This window comes from Neophocaena asiaeorientalis, unplaced genomic scaffold, assembly GCF_003031525.2.
Source record: "Neophocaena asiaeorientalis asiaeorientalis breed wild unplaced genomic scaffold, Neophocaena_asiaeorientalis_V1.1 scaffold374, whole genome shotgun sequence".
NCBI classification, from domain to species: domain Eukaryota; kingdom Metazoa; phylum Chordata; class Mammalia; order Artiodactyla; family Phocoenidae; genus Neophocaena; species Neophocaena asiaeorientalis.
The window spans coordinates 260,881-286,452 of record NW_020173406.1 but is presented as its reverse complement, the minus strand read 5'-3'; the positions used below and the strand labels follow the sequence as shown (position 1 = coordinate 286,452).

At 34.5% G+C, this 25,572-nt stretch overlaps 1 protein-coding gene across 1 annotated transcript in view; it reads left to right on the top strand.

Moving 5' to 3' along the window:
• The first annotated feature begins 1,084 nt into the window (after positions 1–1,084).
• The window catches only part of RPS6KA6 (ribosomal protein S6 kinase A6), a 95,037-nt gene continuing 70,549 nt past the window's right edge, over positions 1,085–25,572 (top strand). The window contains exons 1-4 of the mRNA XM_024747237.1: positions 1,085–1,196; positions 8,058–8,139; positions 8,809–8,889; positions 17,501–17,580. Coding sequence (XP_024603005.1) covers positions 8,109–8,139; positions 8,809–8,889; positions 17,501–17,580 — 192 coding nt within the window. The 5' untranslated portion in view covers positions 1,085–1,196; positions 8,058–8,108. The remainder of the gene's footprint in view (positions 1,197–8,057; positions 8,140–8,808; positions 8,890–17,500; positions 17,581–25,572) is intronic.

Here is a 25,572-nt window from a genome sequence, read left to right as displayed (position 1 = left end):
TCTGCTGGATACCCTTCTTTGAGAGTAAATGTATGACTACTTATGTAACATGGCAGTTATTTTAGCTGCCATGAAGCCAGCTTACTTGGGACCATGCTCTTGCCCATTATTACCACAGTCACCATTGATTAATCAGTTAATTAAAGGGTGAATGGATTGGGAACATTCTTGCCATCCAGACCAGAATTGATATGATATAATGGAAAGCTACCAAGACTTCTAGACATCATGATTAACTAGTCACGTGAACTTAAACTCTGTGTGTCTCAGTTTTCTCCCCTATAGAGTCAGAAGGTTGGATAATATATCCCAGCTTTTGTTATTTTGTGATATATAATATATTTGAGGGTTTTTTTCATCCTAGATACTGTGCTAGGGACTAGAATTACAGTTCACCTGAGTGTAGTCTTGATATAGAGTCCTATATGAAGGAGCAGAAACACTTCCAAGGTGACTTCCTTCTGCCTGACCCAGGTGGTAGTAAATCTGGCATATAATTTATATATAAAGTTTCAATAAAAGTAGGCTCATGGCCTGGAAACATATTTTTGGGCTTTGCAGATTTTGTTTGTCTAGGCTAGTTTCTTTTTCATTGATATGGCTAGCTGGGCATTTAAATATTCATATATTACTGACTACTTAAAATGGTATAGTGAAATACTATTTAAAAGAACTCTTGAGGTTCACATTTTTTGTCATGTCCCACAATTTACAAGGTTTTATCTATCTCTTGACTTTCTCTGCATCTACCTCATAAGTCATACTCCATTGAGGTTCTTAAGACTCTGTTAGTTGTTGATGTTTTACTTCTGTCTCTACCTAGTTGGAACAGAAGCTGAAGCATAGATTTTACATGCTTCTGTTTACATGAAATTATATAATAGGGGTGGTGGTGGTGATGTTCTATCTCTATGTGTTAGAAAACCCAGGAAATGGTGATGCTAGTAGCCCATAAAATTCTGCGCTAGATTTAAGGAGTTAGGTATTAAATTATTTCTGTTGTGATTTCTGGTTCTAAATGGAGCTAATAATAAGATGTTGTAAGTATATTTGAGTATTGCTTGGATTTCTTTTTTCAGGATGAAGGAGTTGTTAAAGAAATCCCTATTACTCATCACGTTAAGGAAGGATATGAGAAAGCAGATCCTGCACAATTTGAGTTACTCAAAGTTCTTGGTCAGGGATCCTTTGGAAAGGTAATGGATGCCTTTTTCCCCATTTGTTTTTCTTCTAAACATTTAGCAAAAATGTATACACATAGGTAGAAATCTGATAAATGTGCTGTTTCTAAATTGTCAAAGGATACACACAAAGGCGGCTCTAATTTTACTGCTTTTTATTTCTGTTGTATTTTTAGTTCAATTTCTTTATTCTTCTCTGTAATAATAAAGGTTTTCTAATCCCCTGGGATCACTGATATCTCTAGGACAAAATATAGCATGCTATTTATTAGCTGCCTAAATCAAGAAAGTTTGAATTTTTAAAAGAGATCTTGTTTCTCTGTTCACATGCTGGCATGACCTTAGCTTTCTTTATTGGTGATTTCATCTGTATTCCTTAGCTCTATCACAGAAGTCAGAATGTATGTATCAATTCATGTACCGAATACATGAATTAATCTATCATCTTTTAAAGCAAATATGTGTGTAAAGTACAGCTATGGTAAGTACTGGGTGATATATGGATTATGTGAAACTCCTGCCTTCAAAGGGCTTAAATTTCAAGGGAAAAAGCAAAATTGAGGAAGATAAACTCTGACACTCATTATTAAAATTGGTTATTAAGGGCTTAATGGTATATGATTCTTGGAAAAGATGTATGTAGGTCTGGTTCCTGACTTTTGTATACCTAACATCTAAGACATGAAAAGTATTGCATACACATATTAAGTAACAGCCTTTAGGAAACAGCAACAGTGGCAATTTAAGGGGAGGAAGTTAATGAGAAACTACTAATTTCAGGGTGGCCGAGATTTAGTTTCAAAGGGGAAAGTAAGGAAGTTGAGCATTGCTTATTTATTATGCTCTGAAACATTATAAAAGAAAGACATTTATTGAACACCTGGTTTGTGTATAACACTTTAAAAAACAGCATTGGTTAATATAAAGTAGACATAATTGTCTTAAAGTAATCTGATACCTGTGTGGTATAGAATACAACATGTAAAATATAGAGAAACATTTTCAGGACACAAAAAGTACAAGCTAAGGTGGATTATGGTTTGGCAGTGAATTGGTACAGGAGGTATATGATGACAGGGAGATAGGACTTGAATAGTTGTGCTAGGCGGAGTAAAACTAGAAGGAGCTTTCAATAGATTGTATGTGTGGGGGGTGTATTTATAGAACTGACCTGTAGAGTAGGCATGTGCATTTTGAACACCTTTATTTTTTAAAGTTACTAAAAGTGCAGTATATAAACAAATATTTTACATTATATTTTATGATGTTAATTTTAGAACAGAGATGAAGTTCTTTTACATCCCCAATAATAAATGCTTACATAGCGACTCAAATAAAATATCACCAGGCAATCATTTCAAGCCATTAAAAGTATTTGTTTTGTCATTTGATATAGATAAATTTATTCATATGTGTATTTATTTATATACAGCTTTGTTCCAGAAAGGATTTAAGGCTTTCACAGATGAATACTAAATAAAATAAAATTTAAAGTAAGTGGGGAAGATGATGGAAGCAGAAAAATTAGAGCAGGAAAGATGAGATGAAGCCAGGAATAAACTCTGTTGTTCACAGATGCATGGTATAAGGGCCTAGAAATGGGGCAAAAGTGAAGACAAATATTTTGGCAGCCATTATAAAGAGGCTGAAACATTTAATTGTATGATTATTGACAGTATCTTTAAGAAACAGACCAGAGAAATTTTTCTTATGGGGCTTCATGAAGAAAATACAGTATAACATAATAAAATGTCTTCAGTAACATCTTCACATTAATTATAGCAACACGCTGACAAGTTGTCAATGCAGTCCTTAAAAAATTCAGGGTACACTCAGCTTTGTACAGGAACTTTGGTTTAACAAGGATATCATAGAAGCCTTTAAAAAATTCGTAATACTAAAATACAGAATAGTGATCCTTGTGCAGTTCATCAACCAAAGAAATATTAAGGAGGTGGCTTATTTTTTTCTTCCTAGGATGTGAACATACTTGCTTGTCAGTATTATGTCATTTGCGTAGGCATTGTGTGGGTGGGACTTGTTATATGCTGAACCTATTCAGGAATTTGGCCAAGGCTGTGAATCAGTTAAGTGTAGGAGCAATTCCAAGAAACTTTGGGCTGCAGTCTTATTTATAAGTTTTTCTGTGAAAGTCCCATTGTTAAAATGCAGTAAATGGAATTTTAACCTATATAATGCTTTGTGACATTGAACATCTACATAGTCTATTTAATCGGGAAAAATCCTACAAAAATCAGTTGTAAAATTGTACTTTAAAGAAGCATGCATTATCATAAAAGATGCATATAAAATTCTGTACTAAGCACATCAAGTAATGTGTGAATTGAAATGAAGTATACCAAACAACTTACATTACTTATTTTAAAACACAATAAAATAAAACACTTGAAAACATGTTTGACATTGTCAGACTAGCCTTTCATATATTTCACATGTCAAATCATTTACACAAAGCATACATACATTTTAACATTCATGCTTCATATTGTTTTTGCTTTTGTGGTAGTAAAGCCTTTAAATATAGGACTTAAAAATGGATTTTTGAAAATATCAAACCCTTGACCTCCTTAGTAATTGATTAGCTATCAAGAGATAGTTTTAAAAATATATGTTTACAACTTAAAATTTCTTGCAAATGGTCCTTTCTCTTCAATCAGTGTTAAAGCTGTGCAGTTCACTTCAGCAAACACTTCTTAACGGAAAATATAAAAGTCCATATGACAGAGAGAAAAGTATATTGGAGTAATTCACTCATTCATTTCTCTTCTGAACAATTTCTGAGAATTGGATTAGAGTGACTGAAAAGAAACCTCTCTGATCAGCAGAGATGTTTTTAGAAACAGTAGTTTGAAGTCATGCAGCTTCTTCTGTAGTTGATGATGGGAAGAGAGCAGAGTGAGATGATGTTTTCTTATGCTAGGAAAGTTCACTCATTAGACCTGAAAAGAACAAATCAGGTAATGAACAAATAAACAGTTATATCTCTAGACTGTTAATGATGGCTTCTATTAGATGCCATATTGAGATACTAGTGAGTGTTTTAAGAGATAGGGGAAAAGTGGCTGCTTTGTGCTTTGTGCTTTGGGTTTTTCTTTCTTCTTTAATTGCCTCTTTTTACCCTCTGTATTCCATTCTTTTCAACTCCACTAAAGGCTGTGTTCTAGAACAGTGGTTCTCAAAGTGGAGTCTACTACCCCTGGATATCCACAGGACACTTTCAGGGGGTTCTCAAGGTCAAGACTGCTTTATAATACTAAGATATTATTTGTAAAACTTTTGGCACTTTGGCACAGTCAAGGAAGTGATTTTAAACTACAACAGTAATCATATTCTTCACTGTCACCCACTTACAGTTAAAAAAAATGTGTTTTACTTAAGAATGTCCTCGATGAGGTTTTAACAGTGATTAAATTTATCAAGTATCAACCCTTGAGTACACATCTTCTTAATATTGTGTGATGAAATTGAGAAGTACACAAAGTACTTTAGCTGCATACCAAAAGTATGATTGTCTCAAGACAGAGCATTTTTTTGAGTTGTGAGCTAAATTAGACACTTTTTTCATGGAAAAGTATTTTTACTTGAAAGAATGATCGACAAACTATGGTTACTTAAACTTGGGTATTTGGTAGATGTTTTCTCAAAAATGAATGGAGAGAACCTGTTATTTCATGGAAAACAACTGATAATAATTTTGTCAATGATAAAATTCGACCTTTGAAGCAAAAAATTAGAATTTTGGAAAATTTTTATTTGCCACTGTGGGCTCAACTGTTCTCAATACTCAAAAGACTTTCCTGATGAGATTGCTACTGTCAACTTTTGGAAGATCTGAATAACTCAGTGAACCAATGTTTTTGAGTTGACCAAACACATGATGTTATCAAATCAGACATCAGTACAAAATCCATTCAAAGTGTCAGGTAGACCATGGATTATTATATAAAAGAATATGGACAGTTAATTGATGTGGTTTCAGATTTTTCATTGCAACTAATCTTTAAGAAACTGTCACTTGTCAAATTCTTGTGTCATATCAAAAAAGAATAACTATAATTATATGGAAAGGCTATTAAAATAGTACTCCCTTTTCCAAATACATATCTGTGTGAGGCCTGATTTTCTTCTTATAATTTAAGCAAAATAACTTAATTGCAACAGATTGAATGTAGAAGCAGATATGAGAATCCAACTGTCTTCTGTTAAGCCAGATATTAGAGACTTGCAAAAATGTAGATCAGTGTCAATCTTCTCATTGATTTTTTTGTTTTGGAAAAAATATAGTTATCTGTATAAAAATATTTATATTCACATATAACAAGTATTTATTATTTTTAATGAATCAATACATAGTTAATTTTTTTCTGTTTTAATTTCTAATACAGTAAATATCAATAGATATAACCCACAAAAACAAAAGTACTTTAGAGTCATCAGTAATTTTTAGGATTGTAAAAGAATTATTTTTTATGTTTATCATCTTTAAGGTTTTTATTTTTTTAATATTTATTGGAGTGTAGCTGCTTTACAATGTTGTTAGTTTCTACTGTACAGCAAAGTAAAATTCTTGAGACCAAAAATATTGAGAATTGCTTTCTTGGAAGAGACTGAGAAAGATAGTTCTCTTACTTGTGGTGTAGTCAACACTCACGAAATGACTTGACTCCTCTGTTGTCAACATCTTGGTCACATGATATTGATTAGGAAAGAGGAAACTGTTTATCTACCTTTATTTGCCCATGTCAGTAAAACTGAATGAAAACTTTAAGTCTGGTGCTTAGGGTTAATGCCATTTGCTTAGCTTTGAAGCTTTTGTGTGTGTGTGTGTGTGTGTGTGTGTGTGTGTGTGTGTGTGTGTGTGTTATGGCAATTAATTTAACCTGCTGTTTAAAAAACTGTTATAGACTGAAATCAGCTATACAAATACGTACAAGTCCACTTGTTTGCCAACAGCAGTAAACTTGAAAAATACAGATAAGAAAATGTGCATCTGGGGTCATAGTTTCTTTAGCTCACTTAGTAAGTTTTATATGACATTTAGAACCCCATGGTAATCTAGTTTGTGTTTGTATTCTTTCTAACCCAGATTGAATATATTCTTCTGTGATTAAAATGCCTGATTTAGCACTGTTCATTTATAAAATACTAATTTTATTTTCTAGTGAATCTTCATTATAAAGGAGACCGAGGGTAGGCTATAGGTGTGTTAAATTTGGCATTCTGTTCCATTGCTTACTATTTTCATCAGTGAAAAATCATGGATTTTTAGGACTATCCTCTCCAAGTTTAAATGCACTAAAAATAACTCCATGGAATGAAGCTACTGAAATCTTCTGTGGCAATGCACACTTCCTTGGGGTTCTACATTGTTTGGGGAGATCTTGTTGGAGTTCAGAGTAGATATTAGACATGAAAGTAACATAGGGTAGTAGCTTTGTTAGTTCTTTCAGTACAGAAATGTTTATGGTGATATGCAAATTTATGATTTGGTTCAAGCCCTGAACTTTTCTTTTCTCCAAAGATAGTTTTATGTTGCAAAACCCAGCCATCTGTTAATATGTGAATTCTCTTGATTAGTCTACTCCAAGTGTGGTATGAACTGTTACTGGCTTACTGTAAGACATGTTCAAAAACTGAGAGCATTTAGCAACTTTTACAGAAATTTGACAAAGTAATTTTATGTGTAGAATCAATTAGTATAAAAAGGGATTGTATTTTATGACATTTAAATTTCAATTTTCTAAATAATTCATTTTGATTATATTTTATAGAAGTATGGTCTGCAATGGACTTGGAGAAAAGGGGGAAAAAAAGACTGGTTGGTCTACACAGAAAGTGTGAGAAGCACTACACTAGATGAGTATGAAAACTGTAAACCTGAAATGGTCCTTGAGTTTAGGTCTGATATAAAGAATAGGAGAAGCAGAGATTAAATGAAGTAAAGATTCCACCCCCTCACCTGCCCAGTTGGCTGATACATAATTATCACATAAAATATTTGGATTAAAGGGTTTTAAGCTCTACCTTAGGAAAGAGGCAAGACAAAAAATTACTTAAAATCTCTCCCATCTGCAGTTTTGTGTGAACAAGTTAGTTACTTGACCACATTTTAAAGTTAAGCAACACTTGAATAGAACTTGTTAGAGTTGAGGATGGCAGGTAAGGCAGTGAACACGTTTTACTAAATAATTAAAAAATTGAAACAACCCTTTACTAATAAATAACTCATAAAACTGTAATATACTCATAATTATCTTCATAACTGAGGCTTTTTAAAACTTAGCTTTTAATGAGTCATAATACTGGTTTGAAAATATGAGATATTATTACTTAAGCTTACTTGGTAACTTTAAATAATTTAACTTTCATTTCTTTATTGAAATATTTGCCATCTTGATTCTTTTTCTTGGCAGACAGATAAGAATTGCCTGATTTCTTATTAGAAAATATAATACCTGGTAACTTCTAAAATGGACCAATAGGGAAGTAGAAATGAAGGTATCAAATTAATGGTCATCACATTTGTTTGCTCCTTATTAAGGTAACAAAAAGGAGCTTGGGTCTTATAAGGAGCTCCCTTAGCTCAAATTGTCTTTCGTTATATTATTTATCTCTTACATCAGAAACTTCTCAAATGTTCTTTTAAATTTTCTTTTCCACAATAGGATGTACGGGAGTGTGATTCACTAAGTGACTGAAAGTGAGGAAATATTAACCAAGTATAATTTATAGAGAAAGGCATATCTTTATAAAATTAGAGAAAATGCAAGGCTGTATTTATGTGCTAATGTTTATGTTTAGCAGGAATGGCTTGGGATGTGAATTTCACTGTTTTAATTTTAATTCTCCTATTAGGTTTTTCTTGTTAGAAAGAAGACTGGTCCTGATGCTGGGCAGCTCTATGCAATGAAGGTGTTAAAGAAAGCTTCTTTAAAAGGTAGAAAATTGGAAAGCTTATTAAAATAGAATGTGGTAAAGCTTGTTTTAAGAAATATGCTGTGTACTGCTTATATAAGATGAGTAGATTTAGTTTCCTTTTAACATTAGTAATTGTTACAGATTTCTAGTGGTAAGTGATATTTCTAGGTTTGATATTGGCATATACCCTAATTTAGTGAGAGTGTACCCTAGTAAAAATTTAATGGGATAAAAAGTGACATGTTTTACTTAAAGTGAACTTATTTTATTAAACTATATTCTTTTATTTCAAGATTCTTATTTTTTCTGTCTATCTGTTTTGGTATTGCATATTGAGAAAGCACAGCCACCTGCATACACTTATATACACTGTCTTCCAGGCTGTGATAACAATAACACTGTGCTCAGTTTTAATCAATAAACTCATTTGAACAATTTGGAGACTAATATATAATAAATGCTTATTCACCAAATAACTTTGTGTCTCCTTAACACATCTCTAGATCTAAACTGAATTTGTTAGCTTTCTGAGAATATGGTAATTACTGTCTAGGAATATAGACTGCAAATTTGGACACTTACAAAGTTATGTTTTATATTTCTGTATTTTTGTTTGGTGAATTGCTGATGGGATCTCTACTGAAATTATATACGAGAGCAATATATTCTACTCTTCTGTAATTTTTAGTTCGAGACAGAGTTCGGACAAAGATGGAGAGGGATATACTGGTGGAAGTAAATCATCCATTTATTGTCAAGTTGCACTATGGTATGTAATCTTTTTTTAAAAAAAATATGGAATTAGAGAACTAAGATTTCCTTTCAGACAATAATATAACAGGGTATAAATACTTCAAACAGGAAATGAATATGGAATGATTTAATACATTCAACTATGTAAAATGTATTTATCTGAAATAAGAATTAATATCTAGCTTTTAGTTGTCTTTCCTGTATTTGTTGGTTAACTTGTCTAAGGTAACAAGATAGTGTCTTCTGATTACTTGTCTAGTAGTATTTCTGTACTAGGCTATACCTCCAGGGCTCTTAGGCTATAAACTACTGTGACAATTTCTTCAAAACATTTTTGTGTTTGGAAGGGCTCCTCTTACATGTTCATAATGAGCATATTAATCTTACTTCCTCATTCTGTTGAAGAGGACCATATGGTATATTAGTCTATTTGAGTTATTTTTTCTTATATTTGGCAGGAGAGGAATACAAGTGAGAAGCAATAGGTACAATGGAAAGAACATGAATTTGGAGTCAGACAGTTCTGAGGTTTTTTTCGTTTTTTTTTTAATTGCGATATAGTTGACTTACAGTATTACATAAGTTTCAGGTGTACAATATAGTGTTTCACAATTTTAAGGTTATATCCCATTTATATTTACTATAAAATATTGGTGATGAATGTTGTGTTGTACTATACATCCTTGTAGGCTACTTATTTTATACATAGTGGTTTGTACCTCTTAATCCCCTACCCCTATCTTGCCCCATCCCCCTCCCTCTCCCCATTGGTAAACACTAGTTTGTTCTCTATATCTATGAGTCTGTTTCTTTTTAGTTATATTCCCTAGTTGGTTTTATTTTTAAGATTCCACTTAGAAGTGATATCATATAATATTTGTCTTTGATTTTCGCTAAGCATAATATTCTCTAGGTCCATTCATGTTGTTGAAATGGCAATATTTCATTCTTTTTTATGGCTGATTAATAATCAGTGTGTGTGTGTGTATGTGTGTGTGTGTGTGTGTGTGTGTGTGTGTACGCCACATCTTTTTGTTTTTCTTTTATTTTTTTCTTATTGAAGAATAATTGCTTTAAAATGGTGTGTTAGTTTCTGCTTTATAACAAAGTGAATCACTTATACATATACATATGTTCCCATATCTCCTCCCTCCTGCATCTCCCTCCCTCCCACACTCCCTATCCCACCCATCCAGGTGGTCACAAAGCACCGAGCTGATCTCCCTGTGCTATGCGGCTGCTTCCCACTAGCTATCTATTTTACATTTGGTAGTGTATACATGTCCATGCCACTCTCTCACTTTGTCACAGCTTACCCTTCCCACTCCCCATATCCGCAAGTCCATTCTATAGTAGGTCTGTGTCTTTATTCCCGTCTTACCCCTAGGTACTTCATGACATATTTTTTTTCTTATATTCCATATATATGTGTTAGCATATGAAATTTGTCTTTCCCTTTCTGACTTACTTCATTCTGTATGACAGACTCTAGGTCCATGCACCTCACTACAAATAACTCAATTTTGTTTCTTTTTATGGCTGAGTAGTATTCCATTGTGTATATGTGCCACATCTTCTTTATCCATTCATCCGATGATGGGCACTTAGGTTGTTTCCATCTCCGGGCTATTGTAAATAGAGCTGCAATGAACACTTTGGTACATGGCTCTTTTTGAATTATGGTTTTCTCAGGGTATATGCCCAGTAGTGGGATAGCTGTGTCATATGGTAGATCTATTTTTAGATTTTTAGGGAACCTCCATACTGTTCTTCATAGTGGCTGTACCAATTCACATTCCCACCAGCAGTGCTGGATTCTCTCTGTATAGTATCATGTCATCTGCAAACAGTGACAGCTTTACTTCTTCTTTTCCGATTTGGATTCCTTTTATTTCCTTTTCTTCTCTGATTACTGTGGCTAAAACTTACAAAACTATGTTGAATAAGAGTGGTGAGAGTGGGCAACCTTGTCTTGTTCCTGATCTTAGTGGAAATGCTTTCAGTTTTTCACCATTGAGGATGATGTTGGCTGTGGGTTTGTCATATATGCCCTTTACTGTGTTGAGGAAAGTTCCCTCTGTGCCTACTTTCTGGAGGGCTTTTATCATAAATGTGTGTTGAGTTTTGTCAAAAGCTTTCTCTGCCGCTATTGAGATGAGCATATGGTTTTTCTCCTTCAATTTGTTAATCTGGTGTATCATGTTGATCGATTTACATATACTGAAGAATCCTTGCATTCCTGGAATAAACCCCACTTTATCGTGGTGTATGGTCCTTTTAATGTCTTGTTGCATTCTGTTTGCTAGTATTTCATTGAGGATTTTTGCATTTATGTTCATCAGTGATATTGGCCTGTAGTTTTCTTTCTTTGTGACATCCATGTCTTGTTTTTGTATCAGGGTGATGGTGGCCTCATAGAATGAGTTTGGGAGTGTTCCTCCCTCTGCTATATTTTGGAAGAGTTTGAGAAGGATAGGTGTTAGCTCTTCAGTAAATGTTAGATAGAATTTGCTTGTGAAGCCATCTGGTCCTTGGCTTTTGTTTTTTGGAAGATATTTAATCACATTTTCAATTTCAGTGCTTGTGATTGGTCTGTTCATATTTTGTATTTCTTCCTGATTCAGTCTTGTCTGGTTGTGCATTTCTATGAATTTGTCCATTTCTTCCAGGTTGTCCATTTTATTGGCATAGAGTTGCCTGTAGTAATCTCTCATGATCTTTTGTATTTCTACAGTGTCGGTTGTTACTTCTCCTTTTTCATTTCTGATGCTATTGGTTTGAGTCTTCACCCTTTTTTTCCTGGTGAGTCTGACTAATGGTTTATCAATTTTTTTTATATTCTCAAAGAACCAGCTTTTAGTTTTATTGATCTTTGCTCTTGTTTCCTTCATTTCTTTTTCATTTATTTCTGATCTGATCTTTATGATTTATTTCCTTCTGCTAACTTTGGGTTTTTTGTTCTTCTCTCTCTAATTGCTTTAGGTGCAAGGTTAGGTTGTTTATTCGAGATGTTTCCTGTTTCTTAAGGTAGGAGTGTATTGCTATAAACTTCCCTCTTAGAACTGCTTTTGCTGCATCCCATAGGTTTTGGGTCATCGTGTCTCCGTTGTCATTTGTTTCTAGGTATTTTTTGATTTCCTCTTTGATTTCTTCAGTGATCACTTCGTTATTAAGTAGTGTATTGTTTAGCCTCCATGTGTTTGTATTTTTTACACATCTTTTCATGTAATTGATATTTAGTCTCATAGCATTGTGGTTGGGAAAGATACTTGATAAAATTTCAATTTTATTAATTTACTAAGGCTTGATTTGTGACCCAAGGTATGATCTATCCTGGAGAATGTTCCATGAGCACTTCAGAAAAATGTGTATTCTGTTGCTTTTGGATGGAATGTCATATAAATATCAATTAAGTCCATCTTGTTTAATGTATCATTTAAAACTTGTGTTTCCTTATTTATTTTCATTTTGGATGATCTGTCCATTGGTGAAAGTGGGGTGGTAAAGTCCCCTACTATGAATGTGTTACTGTCGGTTTCCCGTTTTATGGCTGCTAGTATTTGCCTTATGTATTCAGCTGCTTCTATGTTGGGTACATAAGTATTTACAAGTCTTATATCTTCTTCTTGGATCGATCCCTTTATCATTATGTAGTGTCCTTTTTGTCTCTTGTAATAGTCTTTATTTTAAAGTCTATTTTGTCTGATATGAGAATTGCTACTCCAGCTTTCTTTTGCTTTCCATTTGAATGGAATATTTTTTTCCAATCCCTCACTTTCAGTCTATATGTGTCTCTAGGCCTGAAGTGTGTCTCTTGTAGACAACATATTTATGGATCTTGTTTTTGTATCCATTCAGCCAGCGTGTGTCTTTTGGTGGGAGCATTTAATCCATTGACATTTAAGGTAGTTATCAATATGTATGTTCCTATTCCCATTTGAAATATTTTCTCAGTCCCTTTCGTTTTCTCTTCTTCTTCTGGAACCCTATAATTCGAATGTTGGTTCGTTTAATGTTGTTCCAGTGGTCTCTGAGCCTGTCTTCAGTTCTTTTCATTCTTTTTTCTGCTCTGCAGTATTTATTTCCACTATTTTATCTTCCAGGTCACTTATCCGTTATTTTGCCTCGGTTATTCTGCTATTGATCTCATCTGGAGTATTTTTAATTTCATTAACTGTGTTGTTCATCATTGCTTGTTTCATCTTTAGTTCTTCTAGGTCCTTGTTAAATGTTTCTTGCATATTGTGTATTTTATTTCCAAGATTTTGGGTCATCTTTACTATCATTATTCTGAATTCTTCTTCAGGTAGACCGCCTATTTCCTTTTCATTTGTTAGGTCTGGTGGGTTTTTATCTTGTGCTTTCATCTGCTGTGTGTTTTTCTGTCTTCTCATTTTGCTTATCTTACTGTGTTTGGGGTCTCCGTTTTGCAGGCTGCAGGTTCATAGTTCCTGTTTTTTTTGGTGTCTGTCCCCAGTGGCTAAAGTTGGTTCAGTGGTTGTGTAGGCTTCCTGGTGGAGGGGACTAGTACCTGTGTTTTAGTGGATGAGGCTGGATCTTGTCTTTCTGATAGGCAGGTCCACGTTTGGCAGTGTATTTTGGGGTGTCTGTGGACTTATTATGATTTTAGGCAGACTCTCTGCTAATGGGTGGGGATGTGTTCCTGTCTTCCTAGTTGTTTGGCATAGGGTATCAAGCACTGTAGCTTGCTGGTCATTGAGGGAAGCTGCATGCTGGTGTTGAGATGGAGGTCTCTGGGAGATTTTTGCCTTTTGATGTTATGTGGAGCTGGGAGGTCTTTTGTGGCCCAGTGTCCTGAAGTTGGCTCTCCCACCTCAGAGGCACAGCACTGACTCCTGGCTACAGCACCAAGAGCGTTTCATCCACATGAATCATAATAAAAGGGAGAAAATGTAGAATGAAAGAAAGAAAGAATGAAACAAAGAAAGAAATTCAGAAAGAAAGAAAGAAAGAAAAGATAAAATAAAATAAAGTAAGATAAAATAAAATAGTTATTAAAGTAAAAATAATTATGAAGAAGAAACTTTTTTAAAAGAAAAAACAAAACGGATGTATAGAACCCTAGGACAAATGGTGAAAGAAAGTTATACAGACAAAATCTCACACAGAAGCATACACATACACACTCACAAAAAGAGGAAAAGTGGAAAAAAATAATAAATCTTGGTCTCAAAATCCACCTCCTCAATTTGGGCTGATTCGTTGTCTATTCATATATTCTACAGATGCAGGGTACTTCAGGTTGATTGTGGAGCTTTAATCTGCTGCTTCTGAGGCTGCTGGGAAAGATTTCCCTTTCTCTTCTCTGTTCGCACAGCTCCTGGGGCTCAGCTTTGGATTTTACCCCACCTCTGCGTGTAGGTCGCCACAGGACATCTCTTCTTCACTCAGACAGGAAGGGGTTAAAGGAGCAGCTGCTTCAGAGCCTCTGGCTCACTCAGGCCACGGGGAGGGACGGGTGCGGATGTGGGGTGAGCTTGCAGTGGCAGAGGGCGGCGGGACGTTGCACCAGCCTGAGGCACACAGTGCGTTCTCCCAGGGAGGTTGTCCCTGGATCCTGGGACCCTGGCAGTGGCGGGCTGCACAGGCTCCCTGGAAGGGAGGTGTGGATAGTGACCTGTTCTCACACACAGGCTTCTTGGTGGCCGCAGCAGCAGCCTTAGCATCTCATGACCGTCTCTGTGGTCCACACTATTAGCCGCGGCTCATGCCTGTCTCTGGAGCTCCTTTAAGCAGCGCTCTTAGTCCCCTCTCCTCACGCACCAGGAAACAACGAGGGAAGAAAAGGTCTCTTGCCTCTTCAGCAGGTCCAGACTTTTCCCCGGACTTCCTCCCGGCTAGCTGTGGTGCACTAACCCCCTGCAGGCTGTATTCATGCCACCAACCCCAGTCCTCTCCCTGCGCTCCGACCAAAACCCGATCCTCAGCTCCCAGACCCGCCCGCCCCGGCGGGTGAGCAGACAAGCCTCTAGTGCTGGTGTGTGCTGGTCTCCACCAATCCTCTGTACGGGAATCTCTCCGCTTTGCCTTCCGCACCCCTGTTGCTGTGCTCTCCTCCGCTGCTCCGAAGCTTCCCACCTCCGCCACCTACAGTCTCCGCCTGCGAAGGGGCTTCCTAATGTGTGGAAACCTTTCCTCCTTCACGGCTCCCTCCCACTGGTGCGGGTCCCGTCCCTATTCTTTTGTCTCTGTTTATTTTCTTTTCTTTTGCCCTACCCAGGTACGTGGGGAGTTTCTTGCCTTTTGGGAGGTCTGTGGTCTTCTGCCAGCATTCAGTAGGTGTTCTGTAGGAGTTGTTCCACATGTAGATGTATTTCGGATGTATCTGTGGGGAGGAAGGTGATCTCCGTGTCTTAGTCTTCCGCCATCTTCCCGATTCCTCCCACCACATCTTTTTTATCCATTCACCTGTTGATGGACACTTAGATTGCTTCTCTATCTTGGCTATTGTAAAAAATGTTGCTGTGAACATTGGGGTGCATATATTTTTTGTGGTAATATTTTCTTTTTCTTCATATATATACCCAGGAGTGGAATCGCTGGATCGTATGATAGTTATATTTTTTATTTTTTTGATGAACCTCCATACTGTTTTCCACAGTGGCTGCACCAATTTACATTCCTATTGACAGTGTATGAGAGTTCCTTTTTCTCTACATCTTCTCCAACATTTGTTATTTGTAGACTTTTTGATTATAGCCATTCTGACAGGTGTGAGGTGATACGTCATCATTGTTTTGATATGGGGTTTTGATACTCTGATGATTAGCGATGTTGAGCATTTTTTCATGTGCCAGTTGGCTATCTGTATATCTTCTTTGGAAAAATGTCCATTCAGGTGTTCTGCCCACTTTTTAATTGGGTTGTTTGTTTTTTCTGATGATGAGATATATGAGCTATTTATATATTTTGGATATGAATTCCTTATTGGTCATATCATTTGCAAATATTTTCTCCCATTCAGTAGGTTTGTTCATTTCATTGATGGTTTCCTTTGCTGTGCAAAAGCTTTTAATTTTAATTAGGTCCCATTTGCTTATTTTTGCTTTTGTTTCCATTTCCTGAGGAGTCAGATCCAAAAAAAACATTGCTACGATTTATGTCAAAGAGTATTCTGCCTGTGTTCTCTTCTAGGAATTTTATGGTTTAGGTCTTTAATACATTTTGAGCTTATTTTTGTATGTGGTGTTAGAGAATGTTCTAATTTCATTCTTTTACATGCAGCTGTCCAGTTTTCCCAGCACCACTTATTGAAGAGACTGTTTTTCTCCGTTGTATATTCTTGCCTCCTTTGTCGTAGATTAATTGACCATAAGTGTGTGGGTTTATTTCTGTGGTCTCTATTCTGTTCCATTGATCTGTATGGCTCTTTTTGTGACTGTACCATACTGTTTTGATTTTTGTAGCTTTTAGCATGGTCTAAAAGTCAGGAAGTGTGATGCCTCTAGCTTTATTCTTCTTTTCCATTATTGTTTTTGCTATTCAGGGTCTTTTGTGTTTCCATACAAATTTTAAAACTATTTGTGCTATTTCTGTGGAAAATGCCATTGTTATTTTGATAGTGATTGTATTGTATCTGTAGATTGCTTTGGGTCACCAATATTAATTCTTCCAATCCATGCAGTTCTGAGTTTTAAGCATGGCTCCATTGCTAGTTTAATGTATGCATGAGATTGTGCCATTTGGCTTTCCTGGAGAATTCAATGGCATATACATTATTAAATCACTGATCCAATCTACTATTTCACTCTCAATTTTTGAAATTTAAAAAGATAGCAGCTATTGATTTTATTCTTAGGTAATTTTGACAAATAATGCATTATAGTATGTACCCAACTCTCTCTGTAAAAATCCCTGTAGAATTTTCCACCCATTATTCTTTTATTCCCCATTACCCTAATGGAATGAGAGTAGTCGTATTATCTAAAGATCTCCTTTCTTGAGTCTCTAGGATATCATTAGATTAATCACTAAACACCAGTTGTGTTCAAAACATTCTATTCAATTCAGTGGGCTCTAGAGGTGAAATAATCTCTGATCTCAAGAAATTTATAATCTATAGGGAACACAGACATGTAAGTCCAATTAATTGTATAAATCAAAATGGATTAAGTACCATAAGAGAGACATAAATAAAGTGCAATGAGATCTCAAAAGTAGTAACAAGTAATTCTGATGGGGAAGAGGTTAAGGATGCTACAGGGAAATGTGAAAAGAGGGAAATCCTTAATAGAAGAAAGCTAAATAGAGGGGGTGGCATTTTTGTTGAGCTTGACAGAATTAGTAGATTTTCAGTAGGTAGGGAAGTAGAGTTAAGGCAATTGCAGTAGAACATGGTGCTCCATAAATCAGGAAAACGACGGTGGTACAAGTTTCTGTGTAAAGCTACATCCAAGGTTGATTATGTTCTGGCAAGGGGTTTATAGCTTTTTCAACACTAGTTTTAATTTTGAGATAATGTTATCCAGTCATGGACCATGTGAGTAAATGCTTAATTGCTTTATAGTGTTCAGTAATAAAATTCTAAACATATATATTAATTAAAAACTATGCTAAGCTTTGTAAGCCTTAAAAGTTATTATTACTACATTCTAATTTCTAATTAGCCTTTCAGACTGAAGGGAAGCTGTATTTAATACTGGATTTTCTCAGGGGAGGAGATGTCTTCACAAGATTATCCAAAGAGGTGAGTATTTGTAAATTTTTGCTATACTTTATTGAAACAAAACTAAGAATAATTGTTTTCTTTTCTTTTGCTAATTACTTTTTCTCCTACCGAAATTTTAATTATTCTTTTTTTGTTACATAGTATTTAGCGAATGTGCCAGTTAATGGCATTTTCTGTCTGCCTGTCATTTAGATCATCTCAATGTGTTACTCATTTTTCTCTTAGGCACAAGATCAGTATAAATAACCGGATGAAGTAGCTAGGGGCAAACCTAGGACTTTGGCTACTCAAGCTACCAAAATGCCTCTGGGAGTAGTGTTTAATTTATTCATGTTTAAAACAGCTTCATGGAGGTACAGTTGACATACACTAAACTGCACATATTAAAGTACATGCTTTGATAATTTTTGACATTTGTATAAACTTGTGAAACCATCAACACAATAAAAATATTTAGTTTATTCATCATCCCCAACAGTTTTCTTATGCCCTTTTTTAATGCTTCCCTCCTGCCTGACCCCTACTCAATCTGCTTTCTGTCACTGTTTGGTTTGCATGTTCTAGGACTTTATATAAATGGAATCATATAGTATGTGTTCTTTTTTTGGTCTGGCTTTTAAACTCAGCATAATTATTTTGAGATTCATGCAAGTTGTTGCACATATCAGTAGTTCCTTTTTATTGTTGAGTGGTATTCCACTGTATGGATATACAATGATTTGTTTATTCATTCACTTGTTGATGGATATGTGTGGTTTTTTTTGCAATTTTTGGATATTACTAATAAAGCTGCTACAAACTTTCATGTGCAAGTGATTGTATGGACATGTGTTCGTCTTTCATGGTTAAATACCTAAGAACATAATGACTGGGTTATATAGTAGGTCTATATTTTTAACATTTTAAAGACACTGTCAAACTGTTTTCCAAAGAAAATTGTTATATAATTTGTTAGATAATTTTTACATTCCCACCAGCAGTATATGAGAGTTTCAGTTGCTCCATCTCCTTACCAACATTTGGTATGGTCAGTCTTGTTTTAATTTTGAACATCTGGTAAGTGTGTAGTGATACCATATTGTGGTTTTGAATTGCATTACCCTAATAACTAATGATGTTAGGCATCTCTTCATGTTTTTAGTTGACATATATCTATCTTTTCTGATGAAATGTCTGTTTAAATCTTTGACCCATTTTCTATTGGGTAATTTTCTTACTGAATTTTGAGTCTTTATATATTTTGGATGGTAAGTCCTTTATCATGTATGTTTGAAAATATTTTCTTCTGGTCTATGACTTGTCCTTTCATACTCTTTACAGGGTCTTTCAAAAAGCAGAAGTTCTTAATTTTGATGAAGTCTGATTTATATATATTTTTTCCTTTTATGAATTGTGTTTTTTGGTGTCCTGCTTAAGGAATGTTTGCCTAATCCTAGGTCACAAAGATTTTCTCTTATATTTTCTAGAAGTTTTTTAGTTTCTGGTTTTACATTTATGTTTATAATCAATTTTGAGTTCATTTTCATATATGGTGAAAAATATGTGTTGAAGTCCTTTTTATCGTATATAGATATCTCATTGTTTTAGCATCATCATTGGAGAATACTGTGCTTTCTCCACTCAATTACCTTGCATTTTTTGTTGAAAATCGATTGACTGTATATGTGAAGATCTATTTGTAGACACTGTTCTGTTCAGTTGATCTGTTTGTCTGTCTTTATGCCAATACAACACTTTCTTGATTACTGTACTTTTATAATATGTCTTAAAGTCAGGTACTGCAAATCCTTGAGCTTTGCTCTTCTTTTTCAAAGTTGTTTTGCCTCTTCTAGGTCCTTTGCATTTCCATATCAATTTAAAAATCAGCTTTTCACTTTCTACAAAAAAGCCTGCTGGGATTTTGATTGGGATTGTATTGAATCTGTAGTTCAACTTGCCAATAACTGACATTTTCACAGTACTGAGTCTTCCAATCCATGAACATAGTATCTCTCTCCATTTATTTAAGTTTTCTGTAATTTCTCTCGGCAGTGTCTTGTCATTTTCAGTGTACAGGTCTTGCATGTCTTTTGTCAGATTTATCTCTAAGTATTTTCTTTTTAAAAAATGCTGTTGTAACTTGAATTACTTTCTTAATTTTATTTTCAAATTGGATGGAAATATGATTACTATTTTTGTATATTGGACTTTGTATCCCACAGTATAACTAAAATTACTGATTTTATCTAGCAACTTTTTGGTAGACTACAACTAGAACTTTCTATTGGTAATCTGCACATAAGGAGTTTTATTTCTTCTTTTCCATTATGGACATCATTTATTTGTCTTTGTTACACTGGCTTGATCCTCCAGATCAGTGTTGAAAAGTATTGGTAAGAGCAGACATTCTTGCCTTATTTCTGATTTGAGGGGAGAAAGCATATTTTCACCATAAATTACAAAGTTAAGTATAGGTCTTTTTGCATGTTCTTTATCAGGTTGAAAAAGTTCCCTTCTATTACTAGGTTGTTGGGTTTTTATCAGGAATGTATGTTAGATTTTGTCAAATCCTTTTTTTTTGGCAGTTATTGAGATGATGATCATGTTTTTTTCTTCTTTAATATTTTAATATGGTGAATTACATTGATTGATTGTCAAATGTTGAAGCAGCCTTGCATCTGTGGATGAACCCCATGTAGTCATGATGTATTATCCTTTTTGCATATTATTGGACGTTATTTACTAAAAGTTTGTTAAGAATTTTTGCATCTATTTTCATGAGAGATATTTGACTGTTGTTTTCTTTATTGTTTATATCTAATTTTGGTGTCTGAGCAATTCTGGTTTCATAGAATGAGTTGGGTAGAATTTTCTCCTCTTCAATTTTTTGGAAAAGTTCAATGTTAAATTGTCATTAAATGATTGGTAGTATTCACTAGTGAAGCTATATGGGCCTGAAGTGTTTTTTAAATGGTATGATGTTTAACTATAAATTCAATTTATTTAATATACTTAGGGCCATTCAGTTCATCTTTCTTTTTGAATGAGCTTTAGTATCTTGTGTCTTTTAAGGAATGTGTCCATTTCATCAAAGTTATCAAATTCACTGGCATAAAGTTTTCATAATATCCCCTTATGACTTTTATAGGTATAGAATCATTAATGATGTTGATATCATCATTCCTGATGTTGGTATTTTGTGTCTTCTTTTTTTATCTCACTTAGCCTTGCTAGAGGTTTATCAATTTTATTGTTCTTCTTAGAGAATCAGCCAGCTTTTGGTTTCACTGATTTTTTCTGTTGTATTTGTTTTCTGTTTCATTGTTTTCCACTTTAATTTTTATTACTTCATTTTTCTCTACTTAATTTTGTGTTTCACTAGCTTTTCTGGTTTTTAAGATGGAAGCAGAAATTATTGATTTGAGACCTTTTCTTCTTTTCTAATATAAGCATATAGTGTTACAAGTTTCCCTCTAAATACTGCTTTAGCATCATCTCACAAATTTTGATATGTGATGTTTTTATTTTCTTTTAGTTCATCGTATTTTCTAATTTCCTTTTATTTCTTCTTTGTCTCATGGATTATTTAGAAGTATGCTAATTAATTTAAAAATATTTAGGCAGTTTCCAGATAAATTTCTATTATTGATTTCTAAATTAATTTTATTGTAGTCATAAAGCACACTTTGTATGACTTGAATTCTCTTAAATTCACTTAAATTATTTTATGCTTCAGAATATGGTATATCTTGATAAATGTTCCATGTGTACTTGAGAAGAATGTGTATTCTGCTTTTGGGTAGTAGAAGGTTCTGTAAATGTCGATTAGATTAAGTTGGTTGATAGTGGTATTAAGTCTACTATATTCTTCCTAATTTTTTCTCTACATGTTCTAACATTTTTTGAGAGACAGGGATTGAAACCTTTTACTATAATTATGGATTTATCTATTTCTTCTTGAATTTCTGTCAGATTTTGCTTCATGTATTTCAAAGTTCTGTTATTAAGTGCGTAAACCTTTAGGGTTATCATTCCCTCTTGGTGAATTTACCCTTTGGCATTATGAGATGACTTATTTTATACCGGCTAATGTTCTTTGCTTTGAAATCTATGTCGATATTAATACAGGCACTCCAGGTTTTTAAAAAATTAGTGGTAGTTTAGTATATTGTTTTCCATATTTTTATTTAATCTATTTGTCCTTATATTTAATGTGCAGTACTTAAGGCAGCATGTAATTGTCCCTGTCTTTTATACAGTCTGAAAATCTATGCTTTTTAATGGGTGTGTCAGACTTGTAACATTTAATCTGACTGTTGATATGGTTGGGTTTGAATCTCCATCTTTCTATTCATGGAGTTATTTTTGTCCCTTCTGTTCTTTGTTCTTTTATTTCTCCTTTGCTGCCTCTTTTTTTTTTTTTTTTTTTTTTTTTTTTTTTGTGGTACGTGGGCCTCTCACTGTTGTGGCCTCTCCCGTTGCGGAGCACAGGCTCTGGACGTGCAGGCTCAGCGGCCATGGCTCACAGGCCTAGCTGCTCTGTGGCATATGGGATCTTCCTGGACTGGGGCACGAACCCGTGTCCCCTGCATCGGCAGGAGGACTCTCAACCCCTGCGCCACCAGGGAAGCCCTGCTGCCTTATTTTTAATTAATTATTTTACATGATTTTATTTTTATACCTTCGGTTGGCTTTTTATCAAAATAACATTTTGTTGTTGTGTTATTTTAGTAGTTGCTTTAGGGTTTGTAGTATAAATTTTTAATTCAGGAGTCAGGAATCTATAGTCTCAGGCCAAATATGGCCTGTTGATTTTTTTGTAAATAAAGTTTTATTGGAACACAACCACACCCATTTGTTTAAGTATTGTCTATGGTTGCTTTTGTGCTTCAGTGGCAGGATAATTGTCTGGTCATTTTTTATTGGATGGCAGGTGTTATGAATTTAATTTTCTTGTACTCTAGATACTTGTGTTTTCTTATAAGTAGTATTTAGCTTTGTTCTGGGAGGCAGTTAGCCTGTTGAGTCTTGCTTTTAACCTTTGTTATGTGGTACCAAAGCAGAATTTAGGATTAATTTTTCCCAATACTGAAACATGACCCTTCTTAGTACTCTAACCAGCCTATCAATTATGAGATTTTTCACTCTCACTGTTTGGTACAGGACTTATCCTGGTCCTTTGTGAGCTCTGTGAATTCTTTTTTTAAAAATCTTTTAGGGTTGTTCTTTTCCTGGGCTCAAGTAGTTTCCTTAGATCCATGATTGGGAATTCTTCATTGGATGGCAGACATCCTGAAATTCACCTTGTTAGGTGATGGATTGTTTTGTATTCCTATAAATATTATTGAACTTTGTTCTGGAATTTGTGCGGAACTAGTTTATTTCAGATTGTTAAACTGGACCAGAGCAGTGTCTAATCGGGATGATTTTACACCACTGTGAAGCATCTGATTACTCTGTCCAGTGCCCTGTGAATTATGAGGTTTTCTGCTCTGTGTGGAGGTAATAGGAACTATTCCTGGCCCTGTGTGAGTTCCATGGATTAGTCCCTCTAATACTTCCATTGGTTATTTTTCTGGCTCAGGTTTCCTCACATGTGCTGAGCATTTCTCTGCTGAATACTTGAGAGAGACCATCTATATAACTCTACAGTTCTCTCTCTGTAATTCTCCCTTCTGTACTCTATCTTATGAATTCTGTCCTTTTTGTCTCCTCACTCTCTCAGCTCCATCTCATCAACTCAGGAGCCTTCCAGGCTCTGGCCTGACTTTGCCCTCCCTGCATTGCTGCTTAAGAACTCTTTCCAGGTAGTGAGCTAGGACAGTTGTATGGTTGTTTCCATCTCTCAATATTCACTGTCCTCTGTTGCGATGTCCAGTGTCTTGAAAAGTGTCATTTCATATATTTTGTCCTGTGTTTTAGTTGTTTCAGATGGGAGATTAAATCCTGTCTTTGTCTACCTCATTTTGTCTTGAAGTGGTAGTCTGGCAGTAGAATTTTAATTGGGTAATAGTGGTTCAACATTTCACTTCCATAATTAAAATATGAGAAAACTACTCTTGATTCTCAGAATTCTAGAACTTGCTGTGAGAAAGGAACAGTGTGATTCTGGGATGCTAGCTAGTGCTTAAGTGACTAAAACCTGTCTTTCTGTCTGCCTCTACCTGTCTACCTCCAGTATAGAACATTCCATGCATGAACATAGACTGTGACCTTGGTATATTCTTTACTCTAAAACAGAGTTCAGTATGTGATGGGGTCTGTCTAGGACCCCCTTCCCAGAGGGTCTTTAAAGGACCTTATTAAAAGCTGGTTCCAAGACACAGAGGGACAATAGTATAACAAGTATTCATGATTTCTTGTGTCAGATTGTAGAATTGTGAAGAATATGTTTGAGAAATTCTTACTTGTAGTCATTTCTGATTTTCTTTTAAACTCTTCAGACCTCCATTCTCGATATGGGACTATCTAAACCCATACTAGCACAGAGATGCAGTCAGTAAGTTTTGATTCCTAAGTCTGGAATATTAGGTAAGAACAAGCATTTTAAATGCATTTCCCAAAAGACAGTAAATTCGTATATTCATTGAACAGGCTGCTAAGAAATTATTTAATGGTTACTTCTATAGACAGCTTATTAATAAGTTTTTTATTGGTTATACTTCATGTGTATGTACAAAAAACTGCTATATCATCAAAAATGAGAACTTTATGCCTTAGAAAAAGACTTTTAAAAATACATTTTTGTATTTGTTAAAGAAATTTATAATGTATGTCATATATATTTTAAAGGGAACAGCACCTCCCCAAATTTCTCTCCTCACAAACACACACACACACACACACACACACACACCTCTTAGATCATACCATATTTTGCTAATGTCAAGAAAATACAATGAGATGAATGGCTGAGAATTATAAAACTTCCAGTTCTTCCAGAATCAATTTGTATACTTAACAAAATTTCAAACAAAGTCCCAATAGGAATTCTTGTTTGAAATTGACAGATGATTTTATCAGCATGTTTGGAAAAGTAAACAAGTGAAAAGAACTAAGACATTTTGAAAATAAAGAACACCATTTCCTTGCCCTACCTCTTGTTTAAAACTTTATAAAGCTACTGCTATAAGCAAACCATCACAGTATCAACACAAGATTAGAAACATACTGTATAGTCCAGGAATATTCTGGTATATATGACTTACCATATATTATTAGAATAGAGGAAGAATCACAAGTTAATGGCAAAGAGATTGATTGTTCAGTAAACCGTATATGAGAAATTGGTTAGGAATTTCAGAAAAAAAACATTTTAAATTGTTATCACTACCACATACAAAGATAAATATTACTTACATTAAAGAGCTAAATCTGGAAACCTTCTCATGGTAAAAGAAAATGCAACTGAATGTGTAGTTGACTATTGAATGGAGGTCTCCTAAATCATTAAAGTAATGAAGTAAAATCATAGAGAAATTATATATAAATTTGACTACATAAAATTAAGAATTACTGAACATCAAAAACCAGCACAAAGTGGGGAAAATGTTTACAAGTAATATGATGGAGGATTGACATTTTTAATATTTAAAGGGCCTGTACCAATTGAAAAAACAGTAAGTAAATAATGGAACATAGGCAAAAACATTGCTGATAATTCACTCAAAAAATGGAAAGGCCACTAGACATGGAAAATTATATAGCCTAAGAATCAGAACAATTGATTCCATTTTTATATATCAAATTAGAAAAGATATTTTAAAAGGATATATTCAATGCTGTCATGGATGTGGTAAGACAAATACTTTCATAAGCTGCTGATGGGAATGTAAGTTATTGGAACCCTTTGACAAATAATTTTGTTCTGTATGTCCAGAGTCTTGGACTATTTATTCTCCTTGACTGCCTAGTATTTGCTTTTTTATTTCTCAGAAATCCATTTTGGGGAAATAACCATAAATATCAAAAATATATATGCATATTACAGAGTTATTTATAATAGTGAAAAACTGGAAATAACCTAAATGA